The following is a 20,104-nucleotide window of genomic DNA, read 5'->3' on the forward strand; positions in this document are numbered from 1 at the left end:
ATTACGATTCGACAGGCAGATATCTATGATATCCAGGCCATACAAAACGCCAACTTGCACAACTTGCCTGAAAATTACTTGACAAAATACTACATGTACCACGCTTTATCATGGCCCCAAGGTAGCTTTGTGGCAACCACATTTGATGAAATAGAAGAATGGGATGATGAAATAAGTTTGGACACCGTGACCGTCAAAGACCCCAAAGGTGACACAGCCTATATCAAAAAGGGTGAGAAGATAGTAGGGTATGTGTTGGCCAAAATGGAAGACGATCCAGAAGCCGAAGACAAAACTCCTCATGGACATATAACCTCCTTGTCAGTCATGAGAACTTATAGAAGATTGGGGTTGGCGGGAAAGTTAATGCGTCATTCGTTGTATGCATTGTGTGAATCCTTTGGTGGTCAATATGTTTCTTTACATGTTAGAAAGTCTAATAGAGCAGCGTTGCATTTATATAGAGACACTTTGAAGTTTGAGGTTACCACCATTGAAAAGTCATATTATCAGGATGGAGAGGATGCATATGCCATGCAAAAGAAGCTTATTCTAGATGAGTTGAAACCCCATTTATTTGAGAATGCTGAAGTCGTGGATGATTTCTCTCAAGATTTACTAGACGACTTATGATAAGCTTTTTGTTAATTAAGAAAAGGTTAAAGTAATATACACAGATAATATAATGCAATGAGAAGTTGAATCTAGTAACGTTCCTTCATTCTGGATGCAACTGTACGCAAGTTCCCGTACACTTTTCCTGGAGGGGAACCTAAAATCAACGATACCACTGCTTCTCTTGCCATTCTAATATGGGTGAAACCTCCTAAAATATGAATCTTGGAGTCCGCCAACACAATTCTGGTCCTGGTGGCATTCTCAATAGCAAACTTGGTCTTACCGTCTTTACCAGCAATTCTACCGATGGCTCTGGATAAATGGTCACCCGTTAAAGTCTTGACATCTTTCACTTCAAAGGTCTCGATATACAAATCGTCCAATCTTAACAATGCAATAGCGTCATCAACGTCGAATCCCAAGGTGAATGCCTTAACGAAGTCAGCCCCCTTTTGTAACGCACCTTGATCTGTGGTACTTTTGTTGGTTTTCATTTCCACTGTCCTGGTTTTTAAGTTCATTCTCACCTGTAATTTTAAGTGGTCCACTAATGGAGGATATATTTTTGGCCATGTGTTCTTCAAAGGAGTCATTCTATGTGGTGGTACCGGAACCTTTCTGGATTCAAGCTTTACTTTCATGCCACTTTTGGAAGCAGCCGTGAACTTGGGTTTTCCACTTTCATCAAAAACTACTCCAGCAGTCTCTTGCTTCTGAGATGATGAAATGTCTTCTTGTGCAGTTTCCCCGGTGGGTATGGCGTTGACATCGATCATTTCGTCATCATCATCATCATGTGCATCTTTTAATCCAACTTGTGATACAGTTGGCTCATTTATGGTACTTTTGATTGCTGTAGGAGCAGACATCTTAGCTATCTTGAATGGATCTACAAAAAAAAATCCTCATCTCAAAAACTCTGCGCAGAAAAACTTCAGCTGCTAAAACAGAGGAGTGATGAATGGAAAGTGTGAGACTTTAAAAAGAGTTCAGTCGAGTAGTTCGGGGGAGTTCTTCTTCAAAGAGGATGTATGACAACATAAGCATTCATTTTAGGGACTAAAGTAGTGGGATATTGCATCTAGTAGCCATTTGTTTAGATAATATGATCTTAACTTTCTCACTTTTGACTTGTTTGCTCCGGCAAAAAAAACTTCCAATTACCTCATACCTCTCTCGAAACCATAGGGACGACTAATCCTTCTTATCTTATCCCTTCTGTAATTTATTCCATTCCCTGCTCAGGTCCCAGTGGTGGTCGTGCGCAGTGACAATCACGCTTTGCGACTTCAAAAGGGTCAGACAATCAACTACAACTCACTCATGGCGTCGGCAATTCCTTACGATCCCAACGAATTCGAGGATAACAATCCATTTGCAGAGCCTGAGGTGCATCATGTGACGCCAGCCGTTCAACCGGGCCCCCAAGTCTCCGATGAACCAATCCCTGAGGAGCCTCACAGTCAACGTAGTACAACCCCAGACCAACAAGGAAAACTCACTGAAGAAGAACTACATAAACTTTTACCAGAGAGATTCTCCTCCAAGTACAAACTCAAAATTGCTTTAATCAACATCGAAAAGAACAAACCTGGAAATCCGATTTTAAAGTTCAATGCCGAAGTTCAAAACTTACCCAGGTACAGACAAGCCAAATACAAAGAAATTCGTCGAACGTACCAGGAAATTGTCAAATTCAATAAATATTTGACAGTTTCTAACTTGGAATGCTTTGTTCCTCAAATTCCTTCTGTTCAAACATCATACCCCACTGGTGGAGAAGAAGAGACCAAACAATTGATGATATTGTGGCAAGAATGGTTCGATAGAATCACTAGAAATCCTATTATTATTCGAGACGAAGAGTTTGTATATTTCCTTGAAAACGACTTTGGTTACTCGGTTATCAACTCCAATAGAAAAGTATCAATTGCCAGTGGATTAGTCCGTAAGACTTTGAAACAATTGGCAGTGCCATACGATGCCTATGAAGAACTAGTTGAATTCCGACCTTTGATTAAAGCAGCATATCTCAGTTGCCAAAAGCTCGAGAAGCTTTTGGAGAAAAACTCGAAAATGGAGAAACAACATGCTGCCTCAATTGGAGATTTATCCCAAAAGTTAGCCAATCTTTCACAGGTTGAATTTATTCACCCAGGCATGAAAAACATGTGGGAAAAACTTTCGAAGATCAAGCTCATAGAGGCCGATTTAATTCTCATTCAACTGTATAATGAGATGGGGACCTTGGGAGATGGTCTAAGAATTTTTGTTGAAGACTTCTATCAAGTTAAAGAAGCATTGACGAACAGACACTTGATAATGAGAGAACTCGTTCAAGCTCAGCAACAGACAAAGATCAAACACTTGCATGCGAATAAGATGAAGAGCAAATCGGCCCTTGACCCTATTAAAGTTGACGAAGCATTAAGATCACTTGAATTTGCTACTAAAGCAGAAGAATCGTTGACCCTTCAGGTGAAGAGAATCTCTGGGGAAATGATCTTTGAAAAAGATGAGGTGCTACAGCACACGGAATTGAAATTCCACAAGCTCTTAAAGAACTACACTTTGAACCGAGTAGACCATCATCGCAAGATCTTGAAGCATTTGGAAAACATCCGTCTTGACATTCGTATTGTGGATGACAAAGGAGGTTTGTCCCGTCTTAACCGGGAAAACTTGAGCAACTTAAAGCATAATCTCTTGCAATCCCAACTGGCCAGTGGAGACTCCTGGTCCCTGAGAACTTTCCGGTCTCTAAGCGAAGAGCAAGACCTCAAGCAAAAGAAGGAACAGGAGAAGAACGAAGCTGCCGAAACAGAGGGTAAAGAATCTGAAATCGATAATGTGGTCGATGCCAAAAATGCTGCTCACTTACTAGGGGTAGCTACATTCTAGATACGGTTCATCACTGTGTACTAAAACACTATAAATAAAGTATATACGCTAACATTTACTTAGTTTACCAAGAATCTCTTTTCAGCTTCTTTCCAGTTGATAACATTCCAGATAGCTTTGAAGTAGTCAACCTTGACGTTTTGGTACTGCAAGTAGTAGGCATGTTCCCACGCATCAATGGCAACCAATGGCACCAATGGACCAGTCACGGTGTCTTGATTATAGGTAGTGGTAACTTCAATGGCACCATTCTCCTTGTTCTTGACGATCCAAGCCCAACCAGAACCCTGAATTCCAGCCAACTTGGTGTTGGTAAGGGAAATCAAACTGTCAACACTTCCGTATTGTTCGGCAATCTTCTTACCCAACTCCGAATCGGTAGCCGGAGGTTCACCACCGCCATTTTTGGCGGGAGCCAAGTTCTTCCAAAACAAACAATGGTTGGTGTATCCACCACCATGGAAGTTGATGTTTTTTAACAATTCAATGGTCTTCTTAACATCACCTTTGGAGGTGGCTTCGGCATGTTGTTCAATGGCTTGGTTGTATCCGTTAACATAGGTTTGGTGATGTTTGGTATAATGAAGCTCATTAATCTGGCCGGAGATGTGAGGTTCCAAGGCACCGAAATCCCAATCGAGATCGGGTAAAGTAACCTTGGTTCTGATGGCACCAATTGAGCTGGTGGGGATTTTAGAGACTCCACGTGAAGCAGTTCTGATTGATAACATGTTAGTGGATATTTAATTTCACTGTGTGCGGAATCGAAGGTATTTATAAGCCATAGTTAGACATTGCTGTGGTAAATTTCTGAACCTTCCCATTGGTTGGGACACTCGGCTGCGGTCGATCGGTTGCAAGACGGGTATGGTCCGAAGCAAAATATAGAACAGGCATTGACATATATGTAACCAATTTGGATAACTACTACTTGGGTTTTCCCCCCTGTGTTTTGTATGGTGTCTGTCTCTTCCGCACCTGCGTCTCATTACATTTTGTGCATTCTCATCTAAGATCTAAAAGCATTATCAATTACGTAAAGCACGCAACCGCTCGGCCAACTTGTCCTCTTTCTCATCGGTGACCACACTGGTAGGCGGCGTATTGATCTCGACCTTGGTCTCATTCAACCCTTGTTTCATCTCAATGCCTGCCTCATCGGCAATTTGGCTCATCAAATCATCCACCTGTTCTTGTGGGGTAGTCAATGCACTGACATTGTTGGTCGCCGACTCATAGTAGTTCGTCAGGGCATCGAGATCCTCAAACTGGGTTTCGAACTTCTCCATCACCATGGAAATTCGTTCCAAATTCATCGTTTGAAGAGCTTTGTCCATGCCTCTGATGACATTTGTCATGTTACCTGTCACTGACCGCATGGTCACGGCCGTCTGTACACGAGAGGCAACTGCATCGATTCGAGACGAGAGCCTCAATAAGTTGACTCGTTCGTTGGCTTTGCGTATGGCATTTTGGGCATACAACTGGGCGATATCAGGGTTTCCTTGAACCATGGCCTTTTTCACCTTGGCTTTTTCTTGGAGCTCTTCCTTCGCAGCCTTGGATGCTTGCTTGTTCAACTGCTTGGCAGTGAACTTGAGCTGGAAGAGTGACTGTTCCAAACCTGCCATTATTTAAGATAGTTGAAAAGTCCCTTTTTTCTGCGAGTCAGTGATCTTATCTTCATTTTCGCGACTGTTGCACGGCTTAGATGCGCATATACTGTTCTATATAATCAATCAAGATCAGGCGACTCGGGTATACCTGGATGGGGATTGTTGGGGTTCGGATCAGAACGTGTGTTGGAGGTGTGCTGGGTACTTGAATTCCAGATGTTTGGTCCTTCCAGGTGGGATGTGAGCCCAATCCCACTAGACTGATCTACTCTGGCAAAGTCGTCAACAAACTGCTCGGCCCCAGGGATATCTGATGCTCGGGATGTGAAGAATCTGACAGCGTTGTCGTACCGGTTCCGCTCCTGCTCTGTATCCCGATTTGGCTGCCCTTCGCTGGTTCTTCTGAGTCTTCTTCCCTCTCGAACGATCTCAGCAATCAGAGGACCTAACGAATTGATGAGGGAAGTTTCTTCTGACGTCTCATCCAAGGGAATGGATCTAACTCTCCGGCCGTTAATGGTCCATGGACCTCTTTGGTTTGTTGGTCTTCTAGGTGTAGCGGCGGGAGGACTCTGGTTCAGATCAGGATATAATCTTCCCGGTCTCATGTTGGCTTGGAGTCCCGAAAACAGGTTCCCAACCACTCCTTGGATTGCAGTGGAGATATCTACAATTGGAGGGGCGGGTTCTCCTCGGGGAGTGGCATTTTGTGGAGCAATAGCGGTGGTGGCTTCAGCCGCGGCGGTGGTGACAGTCTGTGATGCTTCGGGATTATAGATCGCTGGCCTGTTGGAGTTGACTCTATTAGCCAAGTCCACAAATGTAGAAGGTTCCAGTGATCGGGGTGGATATTCAAAATAGTGCTTATCCTCATCTGGAGCTGCATCCGCTAACTGACTAATACACAGTTTGACTTTTTGAATCACATCCGATATTTCCTGTTTATTCAATCTTTGTTGCTTCGCTCTCCTCTCCGTAAGCTCTACACTCTTTAAAATTTGCTCCACGAACTGGGGTAAAGTAGACCGCTTTTTATTGGCACGATACTCGATCATGTAACTGGGTTCTTTGGGGAAGTTATAAGGTAACACTTCTCCGCAACAACAGCTCAAAGCCATGGCAATACACTTGAGAGCCATCAAACTGTTGCCCATATAAAGCTGGGCATATGATAATTGGGTCCATGCTGGAACAAACGAAATATCGTATTTGAGAGCCAAGTTCAAGTCCATAATAGCTTCTGGGAAACATGTCAATCCAATGTATGCAATTGCCCTATTAACAAAAATCTGAGGTAAGTTCTTAGTAGCTTCACCGCTACAAAGGTGAATGGCATCGGTGTAAACCTTGATGGCTTGAGCATATGCATAATTGCTCATCAAATTGTTACCTTGTTCCCGGAGTTTAGTGACCACCTTGGATGATTCTGCAAGCAAACTTCCTCTTGAGATCAATAATTCTATGTGAGATTTCAAAAGAACTCCAAAAAACTCGTATAACGATTCAAGAGGCACTTTATTGGTTTGAACTTGTGAATAGTTCTCCAACTCCTTCACCACATAGTTGACTCGGTCAGCCAAGTATTCCCGGCGACTGAACACCTGAGGGTAACACTCAACACTTCGACTGAGAAATGCTGCAACAAATGAGGACAACATAATAGTGCTCTGCTCGGTGCCGTTCCCGTCTTTGCTCCAAAGATACTTGTAGTTGAGCTCAAACGCATTTCTGAGAATGGAATAAAACACACTTCCTAGTTCCTTCTCTCTTTGAGCCACAAACTCCATGCTAGTACTCTCTTTGGATGCTAGAGCAATCAATGAGGAGGTGGTAATACGTGGAGGGATCTCCATTTCTTTGGTATCAGCTCCTAATAAAATGTTGGAGAAGGTGTGGGTTAAAGCTTTCGAAGGGAACCCCCAATTCTTACTCTGCTCCACATCATGCCTGACATGGTATTTCAAGATATCGCCAAAAACAAACCCAATAACCAGATCCAAGTGGTATATCGTGTCCCTGGTTTGGATACTCATGTGTTCACTCTCATCATCAGAATACATATCTTCCTCCCCATTACTTAACGCTTCTTTCAACCGGATTTGTTCCTTTAAGATTCGCAAATGCTCTCTCATGGCACTGGCGAATGCATATCTATATGCCTCCGAATTGGCCGAAGGATCGATAAATTCCATCGTCCAGTAATGGTTTTTGAGGAAGTTAACGGAAGTGTAAGTGTTTGCAAAAAGTTGCGAATTTCAAAGAAGTTCAATCTTGGCTGGCACATACAAGAGATAAACCAAATGAGTCCATTGGACGTTTAATTTCGGTCAAACTTAAAAATATGGTTAAAGTCCAACATGGGTACAGAATACACAAAGTCTACAATAACAGTAAAATAAGTCTGGAATTTCATCCACAAGTACATTTTGTAGACGGGGCTTACATTAACATGCTTCGCATTCCGCATCAGCTTTTCCTAATTTTCAAATCTATTCAAAGTGTGGTCTTCCAACAAAAACATTCCCTTGAAGAAAGTAGAAGCTATGAGTGTTCCACAAACTGTCCAGGAACTTCTCCTGCCTGAGAATTGTGTAAACTCGTCACGTATCAGGGCATTTCTTGTGCTCTCCCGAATTGCCACTGATGATACTGTCAGAACTCATTTGAATGAGATTGATACCAGCAAGTGCGATATATTCTTTACCAGCACGATTGTACCTGAATGGAATGCAAGAGCTCAAGCCATCCGATACTGCTCTGACTATGCCCAGAGCTTGCGCCAGGAAATCGGGGCCACTGTCGGTGACATTAAAGATGTACAACAAAAGTTTGATTTGAGATTGAACCCTTACGCTCTGCGAGACTACCAGGAACAAGTTGAACAAAAGAGCGCCAAGATCGAAACTATAGAGAATTGGGTGCAAAACGAAACGACTGTCGAGTCGATCTTGAAGAACCAAACGGCTGAAACTTTCAGTCAAAAGTGTCAATATAAGGACTGGCTTCAGTATGCCATTGACATTTCCAAATGATGTAGTCTGTAAAGAATCTTGTGTATATATTTTTGAAATAATGAATGCCTGAACATAGTAATACATTGGTCGAATATAGTGTCTCTTAGTGTTTATGGGCAGCGGCTGCTGCCAAGTATGCAAATCCTTTAGTATCCTTCAGTTTACTTCCAGCTTCCGGCGTCTTGTCCTTCTTGATTGGGATACTGGGAGTGGATTTAGCGGCACTAGAGGAGGATTTTGGTCTGGTTTTTTTGGGGGGTGGTGCTTCCTTTTCTTTTGGTTTGGCCAGGCTGCCGTTTGAGGCATTTTGTTTCGCAACCATATCCTTCGCAATCAATAGGCAGTCTATCCATCCGTAGTCAGAACCAAGTTTTACTTCCTTTCCAGCCTTATCAACAACAGCCACCATATCCTTAATAGGTTTTGAATCATTATTGATTCTCTTCAAGAAAATCAAGTCTCCTTTCTCTCTGATCAACTCTATTATGAGGTAACCATAGACATCTTCTCCATCTTCAGGAACGTCATCATCACTGTCCACAGTAATCGATTCGAACTCATAGTCGTACATCAGATAATCTCCTCCTTGATTGGCTTTTAAGTCAATAAGCATCACATTTAATGCCCCATCGATGAAGAACACACGAGCCATGTTAGTGATGATTGTCACCACCGGTTTTGCAGTCAGGTCCAAACTACGTTGATGGCTTGTAATTAATGTTTCAATCACATCGTCACTCAACTTCAGTGCCTTACGAACCTTAGAGTCCAACTGCAGCTTCATTATAACATCAAGCTTGAGGATCTTTTCGCTCGGCAATAAAAGCGGTGAAATCTCCTTGAACTTTATCTTGAGAACAGGCAGATTGACTTGTTTCTTCGCTGGTGTACCTCTTGTTGGAGACACCGATCCTGACGATGTTTTAGGAGGTGAAGGTGCCTTGGGATCACTTATTTTCATATTTGAGATAGCAGCCGCTGCTGCAGAAGCTTGGTTCATATTGTAAGCACTCTTTTGCTGAGGAAGGTTATATGGCAACGAAGATGACGAATTTTGTGTTTCTGCAACAGATCTGCTTTGATACTTCGGAACAGCAGTTTGAGAATTTGCAGCAAAAGAATTATTTGAGCGTACAGTTGGACGAGAGGATGGAGCTTGTTGAATTTGGCTGTTTTTTGACTTCTGGTTTGGACTGCCATTGATGGCCATATACCCATAATTTTGGGGGTACACCTGGGTTGGAACAGATTTCTGCTGGTAGGCTTGAGGAATCATACCAGAATTAGATTGTGTCAAGTTGGGAACGTGTTGTGAGATGGCTTGTTGTGTTATTTGCGAGATAGGAATTACCGATGGAGACTGGTTGATGCTTTGGGGAGACTGCTGGATCGCCAAACCCTGCAGTGGTGATGAAGTATTTGCGGTAGCTGAATTCATCATATTTACTTGGTGTGTTGGACTGTAATTGACTCCAGGACCAGGTAACTTTTTGATTTTAGTAGCAGTGTCGTATGACTTTTTAGCCCCAATAGTTGGAATCAAGTTGAAATCGGAGCTCTGTATTTGGGAATGTAATTGATGCTGCGAGCTCGATTTGTTCATATCCCTGTTAGAGCCTGTTCTAATCGATGTTGTGAAAGGTGATGAAGGGAACCCGTTCTTAATACTTGAAGGATCGTATGGCTCGAACCTAGGTACTTTTCTTCCCCAAATGAAGTTAGGATCATTCCATTGAACATTTTTAAACCAGCCAGCAGCTTGAATTTGGGGAATTGTAAGTCTCTTGGAGGGATCAAGGAGCAATACGTTTTCGATGATTTGAAGCACATCGTTGGGTAATGGGATATTTGGCTTGATAGAATAGTCAACGTTGATTATCTTCTCAAACGTCAAGTATTCAGTTTGGCCCTTGAAGGGAGGATTACCGTAGAAGAACTGGTATAGGACACATCCAATTGCCCAGATGTCAGTTTCAAACCCACAGACATTGTCTTTCAATAATTCGGGAGGAACATACTCAGCTGTACCGACAAACGAAGCCTTTCTGTCAACCCCATTGGAATCATCTCTTATTTGATCCTTGTAAATGCCATTGAAATCAATTGTTTCTTCGGATGTATCGTTGCTGTTACCCAAAAGTTTGGCTGCTCCGAAGTCAGTAATCTTCAAATTAAAGTCGAAGCCCACCAAAATATTCTCTGGTTTCAAATCTCTGTGAATTACCCCCTTGGAGTGGATAAATTTGACGGCGTCGATAATCTGACACATGTAGAAATGCAGGACTTGTTCACTCAATGAACCAAACTTTCTGATAATAGAGAGTAGCTCTCCATATTCGGCAAAATCAAGTACAAAAAAAAGACTAGATTCGTCCTGGAAAGTGTAGTACAACTGAACAATCCCGGGATGCTGTAAACCTAATCTGTGTAAAGTGGTCTTTTCGATGTTAACGTATTTGATTTTATCTTCCTTGACTATATGCCTCTTTGAAAGGACTTTTATTGCATAGGTCTTCTTATTAAATAAATCAACGGCGGAGTAAACGGTCGAATACGACCCTTCACCAATGGTAGCGCCAAATTGATAGTCCCTGGCCGAACGCTTCTTGAAATTCATACTGCCATTGGCCCCATTATTGGCAGGGGCAGCCAAGTTTGACGTTTGATTGAATTGTTGGGAGGTAGGTACTGCTATCCCCGACATGGCTATTGAGGAGTGGGAACTTGTGATCGGATAAGAGATTTAAATGAAGGGGGGAAGCAGTGCACTCGAAACTAGGAGAACAGGGATGGGGCATATATTTGGAACAAACTTCCGATCTTTATGTGAAGATGAAACGGAGTGGAACAGTTGTTGAAAGTTGCAAGCGGGAATCAAAAATTTGGCCAGATCTCCTAATTGAGAACCAGGTGCGAATTAGCTTTTGACTTGGCTTTGATGCTAACTCGTCAATATGTCTAATAAAAGTATAGGGACCGCAACGTAGGCGACCTAGAGTACTATACGCTACTTCTACCATGTCCAGAGTCTTTCCGAATCGACCAATTCTTCCAAGGAGCGTTTGTTCTGCTGAATTCATCATTTTTTTTCATTGACCGTGTTTGGTTCGAACCACGCCTACAAGACACACGATTCAAACCTACTTTTGACTATTATTCCCAGTGTGCATGTCAAAACAAACCTTATGAAGCTCTCATATAGTACCAGTTTGTTGGGATATGTTAACTTGGGTTTATGCCCATAATTATTATATTTGCAAGGACTCCAATGCTGAAGTTCGTTATTTGATGCAAATGCAATCACACTTAAAATTTTCGCTGCTTCCGAATTCTGATACACTTGTGTGATGCATCTCAACTATCGACTACTACGAAGATTAGGACCGGGCGTCCGTCCAACGTGTCTTTCCCAACACTCCCTGTTCAGGTCACTGGTAGCTATCAGGACCTTGACTTACAGTCCCCCCGCTGACCTCTTGAAAAAAGTGTTTGATGATCAGCGATTTTACAATGACTTCAACAGAAAACATAAAAGCACCATCAACGTTGGACTTTTCACCAACGAACACTTGAAGGATCCAAAGGGCCTTGTTCAGTTTTCCAAGGACTCTCTTCGTGATGCCAAAAGCTTGGTAGCCCAGATGTTGGCAGATGTGAAACATGGAGAAGAGGGTCGTTTGACATATATTCGAAAGCTTGACCAGCTTAGCGACATCTTGTGCCGGGTCATCGACGTTGCTGAATTCATCAGAAATGCACACCCGCAACAAGCATGGGTAGAGGCCGCTCAAAAAACCCATGAAATCTTGTTTGAATACATGAACCAGTTGAACACAAATGTCGATTTGTACACCAATTTAGTCATGGTGTTAAACGATGAAGCTATCGGGGCTCAGTTAACGGACGAAGAGATTAATGTGGGCGAGTACTTGAAGCAGGACTTTGAAAAATCGGGCATTCATATGGATGAAAAGTCGAGGAGGAACTTTGTGGAGTTGACTCAGGAAATTTCGGTCATTGGAGCGAACTATTCCAACGGATTACACAATTTGGAGTCGATGTGGTGTGATGTGGATAGAGGTGACTTTGAAAACATTTCCGACGCTAATTTGAAGAAAGAAATCCTTAGTTTTCAGCTGAGATCTCCTACTTTTGAGAGAGGTAGAACTAACGTAGTTCTGATTCCGTTGATGGAACACATTCCATACTACGTGTTAACGAACTGCTCTTCAGAAGCAATCCGAAGAAAGGTGTGGATTGCTTATCACAACGCTTCGAAGCATCAGATAGGCCTTTTAAATGGATTCATCAGGTATAGAGCTGTTTTGGCTCGGATGCTTGGATACGAATCTTATGCCCACCATCAATTGGAATACAAGATGGCAAAGAATCCAGAAAATGTTAAAGCATTTTTGAATAAGGTTCAGGCTACGTTATTGGATAGCAAGGAGAACCGGTTGATGGACGAAATCAGATCCCTTTATGCGTACAAACCAAATGCTGATATGACATTGAGTGACGATGAAATAATTCACGAGGTAAAGCCTTGGGATAGGGACTATTTATTAAACAAGCTTCAGACCGATCCTCGGAACCTGGCAGTAGACTCGAACGAGATCAAGGAGTATCTTTCCATAGGAACGGTGATGTCAGGGTTGAATCAGTTATTTGAGAGCATTTACCAGATTCAATTGATACCAGAAGCCGTGGGTAAAGGCGAGACTTGGGAGAAGGGACAAGTAAGGAAGATTCGGGTATTTGATACCCAAAACCAGATCACTTTGGGTTACTTGTACATAGATTTTTGGTCCCCGAAAGTGTTTCCATCTCACTTCACTATTGTGTGTTCCAGACAGTTGAACACCGATATTGGTATTGAGTCCAAGGATGAAGTCAAAAATCAAGTTCACTTGGATGACAGTGAAACTTACCAACTTCCTGTGGTTTCATTGGTCTTCAACTTCCATAAACTGACATCAATCTTCCCTTTTGCAACAGGTCCAAGCTTACTCAATCTAGAACAAGTTGAAACGATTTTTCATGAGATGGGGCATGCCATGCATTCTATGATTGGAAGAACAAAACTCCAAAATCTTTCGGGAACAAGAGCCGCCACTGATTTTGTGGAACTTCCCTCTGTGTTGATGGAATCGTTTGCTAAAGATCCTAGAGTAATTTGCAAAATTGCCAAACATTACAAGACTGGAGAACCACTAGATCAAGAAATGTTCGAAAAACACCAGAAACAGAAAGTTATCTTGTACGATAGCGAAATATTCATGCAGTCGAAAATGGCCTTGTTAGATCAAGTGCTACACAACGCAGACACTGTGGCTCTCATGGTGGACAATTTCGATACATTTGATACTACTCCCATCTATCATAAGCTAGAATCTGATTTGGGAATTTTTGCTGACAAGTGGTCAACCTGGCATGGGAAATTTTTGCATTTGTTTTCATATGGTGCCGTTTATTATTCTTATTTATTGGACAGGGCAATTGCTGACAAAGTTTACAAAGAACTATTTTATCTGGATCCGTGGAGTTTGAAGGCTGGTAACAAATATAAGGAGAGTATTTTGAAGTGGGGTGGTACCCGGGACCCATGGTTATGCCTTGCCGATGCTTTAGATAACGAAAGATTAAAAGCTGGTGATTTCAAAGCCATGGAGATCATTGCTGCCGACTTTAAGTGATGACTTTTTAGTTCACTTTCACAGTTAAGTTTATTCCTATCAAATAATTGCCTGAGAGAATTCATTCACCTACATCATATGCACAGTTGTAGCACTAGCTGTCAACCATCCAACTCATATCGAATTCACTACAGTTATTTATATAGACACGAATTGACATATCGGTATTTGCATCAAAACACTGTCCACCATTATAAGCTAAAGAGTTGCAACATAAAAAATTTAGCTATTTATTTGATAATCTTATTTGCAGCAAAATGAAGTGATCATGTATTATCACATTCACAGTGGCTGCAATCATAACCAATCTCTAGCTTGCAAACTGCGTTGCGCGGAAAAATTTTCAGATATCCCACTCTTCCTGATAGCATTTAAAACCACAAAACCCATCTTTGACCACTGAAGATCCCGCATCCTTGATTATATTCAACAATGTACTCAATTAGGACCTCTCCGGGACTACTTTCAACAAGTTTTAAAAGTCACAGACATATTTTTGGATCCGGGGGAATCTTTATTCATCGCAGCATTCAGCCGGCAATCCTCAGATCACAAAAGAGAAGTACGCAATCGGACGTGTTTCAACGATCATTTCATGCTACATATCGGGCATTGAACATTCAACCTCCTAAACCTCAGCCTAAGTCCGACTTTGCCTCAACCACAAAGGAGAAATTCCAACTCACAAAGAGTAAATTGCTTGCTCAGGCTTCCGGGCCACTTTCTCGGCTACTTATTCACATAAAATGGCCTTTAAAGAGAAATAACAAGCCTTTCTCCATTGACGATATGTCTGCTATGTTTTCTTGGGTAGTCATGGGCAATGTGTTGTGGATTCTTCTTGGAACCACGACCTTTGGCCTCACTTTACTCTACTCATTACACACATTTGACAGCTTAGTCAATAAGATCCTTGCATATTTCAATCACGATAATGACGATAATAACGACAACAATGATCAAAACAAAAAGGGCGGCAAAGCCTCCGGCCCTCAAAAAGATGACAGTATATTGGGGTACTTAACAAGTTCTATTTTATCCCATGGCCTAGGAATCAAAATTGAGTTTGAAAAGAAGGGTATTCTTCCCGAATTCAACGATGGGAAACTCATCTTCAAGAACATTAGACTCAAAAGTTTGGATAATGAACACTCCAATGTTTCTTTCAGCTGTGACGTTCAATCTTTGAGTCTCTCGTTGTCATTCGGCAAATGGTCCGATGGACATGGGTTAATCAAGGATTTGGAAATATTTGGACTCAACGGGAAAGTGTTGAAGAAATACGAATTGCACCTGTCACTGGTGGACACCGCTTCGCCATTTGTCTTCAGAAGATTGCATGACTCGATTCATTTCCAATTCGATATGAGTGACCAAAAAGATGTATTGGCTTCTCCGAAAAAGCCAAGAGTAGATCCCAACTATGAATTAAATCTGGTCAAGATCCATGATTCTTACTTTGAAGTATTTGACTCCAAGACTCAAGATGAACCATTGAAATTTTCCATCTTCAACTGTGAGCTTCCCAAACTCACTGGTAAGTCTTTACTTGTTGACTTTTTCAATGCTTCCAATGTTACTGGATCAATAAACGGTTCCATGTTCACAATTCATAAGAAACAGGACTATAATGCTAGACCTTCTGAGAACACCATCAGATTCAAATTGGATGGAATTGATATGGGAGGCTTGGCACATAGCAATCCTCAGCTGAAGTTCAATTGGATATTGAATGGGAAAGCAGAGATTGTGGCTGATATCCGATTCCCAAGTCCGGGTGTTGAGGAGAATTCTTTGTTCAAGATTGAGTACAAGAGATTTGCTGAAATCATCAACAGAGTATTTTATGATCTTGGTACAATTAACAACAAGAACGATGAACCTATCACCAAAAGAGATGACTCTCATGATGATGCAAAGTTGATGAAAGGAGCTCTACAAGCAATATATCAGACCTTTAATATGGACCAAGAAGATAACCGTCAAATTGTCTCCAGTGAGTTCAATCTGGAATATGTGTTTATCGATGCCAAAGTCAAGTTCTATAACCTTCAGGCTACCTTGCCCAAAGAATTGCCTTTGGCTTCCACTGGTAATGTTCCATTCTTGAACTTGCATGATTTAAGGTCCCTTGTATCATATATTAACAAAATTGACACCGAAAACAAACCTCCTATTACAATGAAGACCATGGTGATTGAGAAGCTCGAAGATCTTTACAATGTTGAGCACTTGACCCAGACAAGAGTTTTCGATGTTATAGTTAGTGAAATCTATGAAGAGTTCCTCAAGATGGTTAAAATGGATGAAGAACGTATCATCAGTGAGAAGTCTTCATTATGGTCCCACTCAGTTGCTAGCCAATTGTTGTTACTTGGTTTGGGTGCCATAGTCTAACTGTAAATAATTTATCTATCTGCATGTACATTTCATTATATTGTCTCGTAATTTACTACTTCTCTTCGAGGCTCTTTTTCACCAAAGGAACGCTGAACTTGGCCTTGGAGCTGAGAAGTTCTTGGGCCAAATCTTCGTCTTTCAAAGCTTTGGCTCCAATTCCAAGAAGCAAACCTTGCTTACGTTTTGCCGTATTTGTCTGAGGTTTGGTGACAGCCAGCTTTCCATTCCATCCCATTCCTCTTAGAAGAGCCATTCCAAATTCTTCGACTGGCACCTCATCGTAAGACTCAGTAGTCATATCTTCTGCATCACCTACCCGTGGGTTTGGGGTTTCGATGACAGGCCCGCTGCTTATGGTGACCCCATTCATAACTGCTAGTCTCGCTTGGCTGTCGAGATCTCCAGAAGCTTCGATGACATCCGCTGCCCTTTCTCGTGGGAGTTCTGGTTTTGTGGGTATCCTGCGGCTCAAAAAACTCGGTTTGATGACAAGAGATTCTGTTTTGTTGGCTTTTGCCTCGGCCTTAGGATCAAAAGATTCGATGACTGTTTTCTTATTCTCCTCATCTTCCGAGTCAGACTCATTTGCAAATGCATTCTTCTTTTTCGGTACATCTTTCTTCTGGCCCCCGAGCAGAAATCCTAGTTTGTTTTTCGATTCGGCCTTTTTTGGTTTAAGTTTAAACAGAAACCCAGACATTGCAGGACGACTTTTTGAAGACAGATTTGATATCGCATCGCGAGTTGCCAGCGCGGGTTTGCAGCCAGAATACTCGAACGGCTGTAAATATGTTTAGGAAATGCAAACCTGGGTGGGCTTGTGCCCGTCTATTGTTTACTGGCAGGGAAGTTAGTCCCAATAGTTAGATTTGGACTTCTGGTCGCTTGTGTTGCTGGCACCCTATTGGAAATATTCTCCCTTTATCGACATCCGAACAACAAGCAATTTTCGAACACCATTCATACACTGAAAGCACTGTTTCTGTGTCTAAGACTCGTTGTGTTCATTGGTACTGATTTCTCTTCCCATAGCATTCACTGCTTTTTTTGTATTTCATCAATAAACCAGTGCAAAACGCGTTTCGCGAAGCCTCAAAACATAGTACATTGAGGTGAAGAGGAATGCAAAAAGGCACTATAGACTCTCTACTACGGCGCCCGAATGTGGTCGGATCCGAACACTTCATTGGGGATATTAAGTCGCTGCAGTCGACGCCAGATGCAGATTCGCTGCCTCAAATCATCTACGAAGGTGAGCTTCAAGAAGACACATTGACTGATATTGATCTATCAAGTACAAACCCACAGTCTGAATGCCAACAAGATACGCTTGAAATTCCTGACTTTCACGAGGTGGGTGAAGTTCTTCCTAGCATATCACTCCTGGTTCCTCCCACGTTCACGTCCACCACCAAGTTGCAAGCTTCCATGGACCTATCATCATACTTGAATGGGAACAGAAGACCGAAAGAAACAAACACGGAATCTGATCAGGAGATACAAACGATTAATAGAGGCAACCATATCAACGATCTCGAAAAGAGAATGTTTAGACCTGAAAGAAAATCGGTTAATGTGAAGGATTTCTTGTCGGGGTCCAAACCTGCTGCCAAACTGAAATCGGTGGCTCCAGATATCGAGGTTATTGATGAAATCGAAGCAAAGATCTTTGAGAACCAAAGAAAAGTAACGGCCAAAGATCTCTTGCTGGTGAGGAGTAAGACACCTAGGCCTAGCATGTATGTCACTTTAAATGTGGACAAAGAAGCTCTAGCATTTTACAAACGGTTCGAAAACTCTTTGAAATCTCGAGGAACTTCTGTGTTTGTTCGAAAGCCAAAATACGAAGTCACTTTGAAAATACCTGGCCACAGACTCCAACATTTTGAGTCTAGGATCGAAGAACTACAAGAGTTTCATGAAAAAAAGAAGAATGTCAACTCAGTCTTCAGTATGATGATGAGGGAGTCGGCATCTGCTGCTGTACGTCTAACTCCACTTCAGAAACTCAAGGAGTTGGATCCACCAGTTATAAAGGCATCTGATTTTCACGTTTTTGACCTTGCTGAGGACAACTTACCGTTACACTCAGACTTCTTAGCTGGTCTCAAACCCAGGAGGCTGCACTTCCACAACATAGAAGATTCATATCAATTCACGTTGGAGAATGATCTGACAAGTATAAATTACTCACATACTCCCTATTCAATATCTTTTTGCCAAGCAACCCAGCACCTTGAAAAGGCTTGTCCCCAAGAAGACCCTGTGTTTGCTGCCTTGCATAAAAATCCATTTGACTTTGATGCAGTAGAACTGCAAAATTGGCCTCAATTATTTGAACCAAGTTCAACATCAGCGTTGCTATTGCCTGATGATACGAAAACACGTCTTCAAATCTGGTTGCATAATTCATTTGGAAGGCTCAAGACTCAGTCTTTCAAGGGACTGAGGAGATTAAAGAAAAGAAAGGTGAAAAAAGACGATGAAATGGCAGGCTTCATCGTTGATTCTCCATTCGAGTACGAGGAAGAAACAGATGAGGAAGTGTTTATGCCTTTACTTGTGGTTCATGGAGATACTGGTACAGGTAAGTCGGCATCCATATATGCTGCTATGAAAGAAATGAACGGGTACATCCACGAGATAAATGCTGGCCAAGCTCGTGCAAGAAAGAATATACTAGGAATGTTAAAAGAGCTCTGTACAACCCAATTGGTTCATGAACATGATCAAGATGGTGATTTCCAAAAGGGTATAGTTCTCCTAGAGGACTGTGATATCTTGTTTGAGCAAGACAGGACTTTCTGGATTGTTGTTCAAGAGATCTTGGAGATATCGAGACGGCCCATGGTTATTACTTGTACAGACCCATCTGTCATTCCTAGGGCACTATATGAGTATGCTTATGAAGAAAATGCAGTTCTCAGCTTCGACAAAGGAAGACAAGCTTTGAATGATACCTACAAAAAGTACTTGTGGGGATGTTGTTTCTCACGCGGTTATGATCTTGATTCTTTGGTGATTGAAAACTTGATCACCAATCCAGGAATTTCGAAGAACATGGATGTCAGACAAGCATTACTTGCCTGCCAAATGATATGTCATAATCAAATAAAGCCAAACTACAAAGGTGATGAAATGAACATCATTCGGATAACCCTTAACCAAACCCGTGAAGTCAAGCCACAGGTGCATACGTTAGAGCACATCGCAAGTTCTTTGGATCTTCTTTCAATAGCCGATCTCACAGAGACGAATGTGGCTTCTCAACTCAACCACGACACAATAGAAAACGAATTCATTGACATTTACTACATTGATGAAAGTAAAAGACTCAAACAAGCCCTATTACCACATGAACAAAGAATCATCACCGAATTACAAACAAAAGCACTCGATGCGTATCCCACGAACCTGGATTTCGATTCTTACCACACTCACAATGCAATAAGAAGATATGTGAACGACTTTGTTAGCTCGAGATCGAGGCCCGTTCCTCCTCTTCTACGTGGATTGCAGATGCTGAGAGAAGGACCTCGTACCACCAGATCTAACAATGGTTCAGAACGTTACGAGTTCTGGGATCCGGAACCAGTGGGCATACCCGATGGCTCTGTATCGTTAGTGCTTTCTCCTACACCGTTCACGTTGGAATTTGCGCCGTTTGCTCGATACTGGTGTACATTCCAAGCAGGTTTGGATAAGTGTGATAAACAGACCGAACTAAGAACCAAAATGTTTATACAATGGAGAGAATTTCAGAACAAATCTACTCGTCCATTGCGGACTGCACCCTACATCAAACACTAGCCTGATTCTCAATTCACATTATGTATTTTCATCATCAGCATTAATATAT

At 41.9% G+C, this 20,104-nt stretch overlaps 6 protein-coding genes across 6 annotated transcripts; 3 read left to right on the forward strand and 3 right to left on the reverse strand. All coding sequences in view use genetic code 12, as the record gives it.

The window, feature by feature from the left end:
* Window positions 1-704: 704 nt before the first annotated feature.
* Window positions 705-1,487, reverse strand: PNO1 (pre-rRNA-processing protein pno1; the record flags this gene model as incomplete). The annotated part of the gene is made up of 1 exon (XM_006683562.2): window positions 705-1,487. The coding sequence occupies one exon, from the start codon at window positions 1,485-1,487 to the stop codon at window positions 705-707; it is 783 nt and encodes a 260-aa protein (XP_006683625.1).
* Window positions 1,488-1,941: 454 nt separating this feature from the next.
* VPS17 (Vacuolar protein sorting-associated protein 17) lies at window positions 1,942-3,519 on the forward strand (the record flags this gene model as incomplete). Its single annotated transcript, XM_006683561.1, has 1 exon — window positions 1,942-3,519. The coding sequence occupies one exon, from the start codon at window positions 1,942-1,944 to the stop codon at window positions 3,517-3,519; it is 1,578 nt and encodes a 525-aa protein (XP_006683624.1).
* Window positions 3,520-5,254: 1,735 nt separating this feature from the next.
* On the reverse strand, window positions 5,255-7,327 carry PSN45_003034 (uncharacterized protein; the record flags this gene model as incomplete). The annotated part of the gene is made up of 1 exon (XM_006683558.1): window positions 5,255-7,327. The coding sequence occupies one exon, from the start codon at window positions 7,325-7,327 to the stop codon at window positions 5,255-5,257; it is 2,073 nt and encodes a 690-aa protein (XP_006683621.1).
* Window positions 7,328-8,252: 925 nt separating this feature from the next.
* Window positions 8,253-10,853, reverse strand: PKH3 (pkb-activating kinase-like protein; the record flags this gene model as incomplete). Its single annotated transcript, XM_066157993.1, has 2 exons — window positions 8,253-9,548; window positions 9,621-10,853. The coding sequence occupies 2 exons, from the start codon at window positions 10,851-10,853 to the stop codon at window positions 8,253-8,255; spliced, it is 2,529 nt and encodes an 842-aa protein (XP_066014090.1).
* A 643-nt stretch (window positions 10,854-11,496) lies between these two features.
* On the forward strand, window positions 11,497-16,242 carry OCT1 (Mitochondrial intermediate peptidase; the record flags this gene model as incomplete). Its single annotated transcript, XM_066157994.1, has 3 exons — window positions 11,497-13,841; window positions 13,992-14,009; window positions 14,409-16,242. The coding sequence occupies 3 exons, from the start codon at window positions 11,497-11,499 to the stop codon at window positions 16,240-16,242; spliced, it is 4,197 nt and encodes a 1,398-aa protein (XP_066014091.1).
* A 1,125-nt stretch (window positions 16,243-17,367) lies between these two features.
* PSN45_003037 (uncharacterized protein) lies at window positions 17,368-20,055 on the forward strand (the record flags this gene model as incomplete). The annotated part of the gene is made up of 2 exons (XM_066157995.1): window positions 17,368-18,424; window positions 18,470-20,055. 2 exons carry the CDS (start codon window positions 17,368-17,370, stop codon window positions 20,053-20,055), a joined length of 2,643 nt encoding a protein of 880 aa, XP_066014092.1.
* Window positions 20,056-20,104: the final 49 nt, after the last annotated feature.

Source organism: Yamadazyma tenuis, chromosome 3 (assembly GCF_029203305.1).
Source record: "Yamadazyma tenuis chromosome 3, complete sequence".
NCBI lineage: Eukaryota > Fungi > Ascomycota > Pichiomycetes > Serinales > Debaryomycetaceae > Yamadazyma > Yamadazyma tenuis.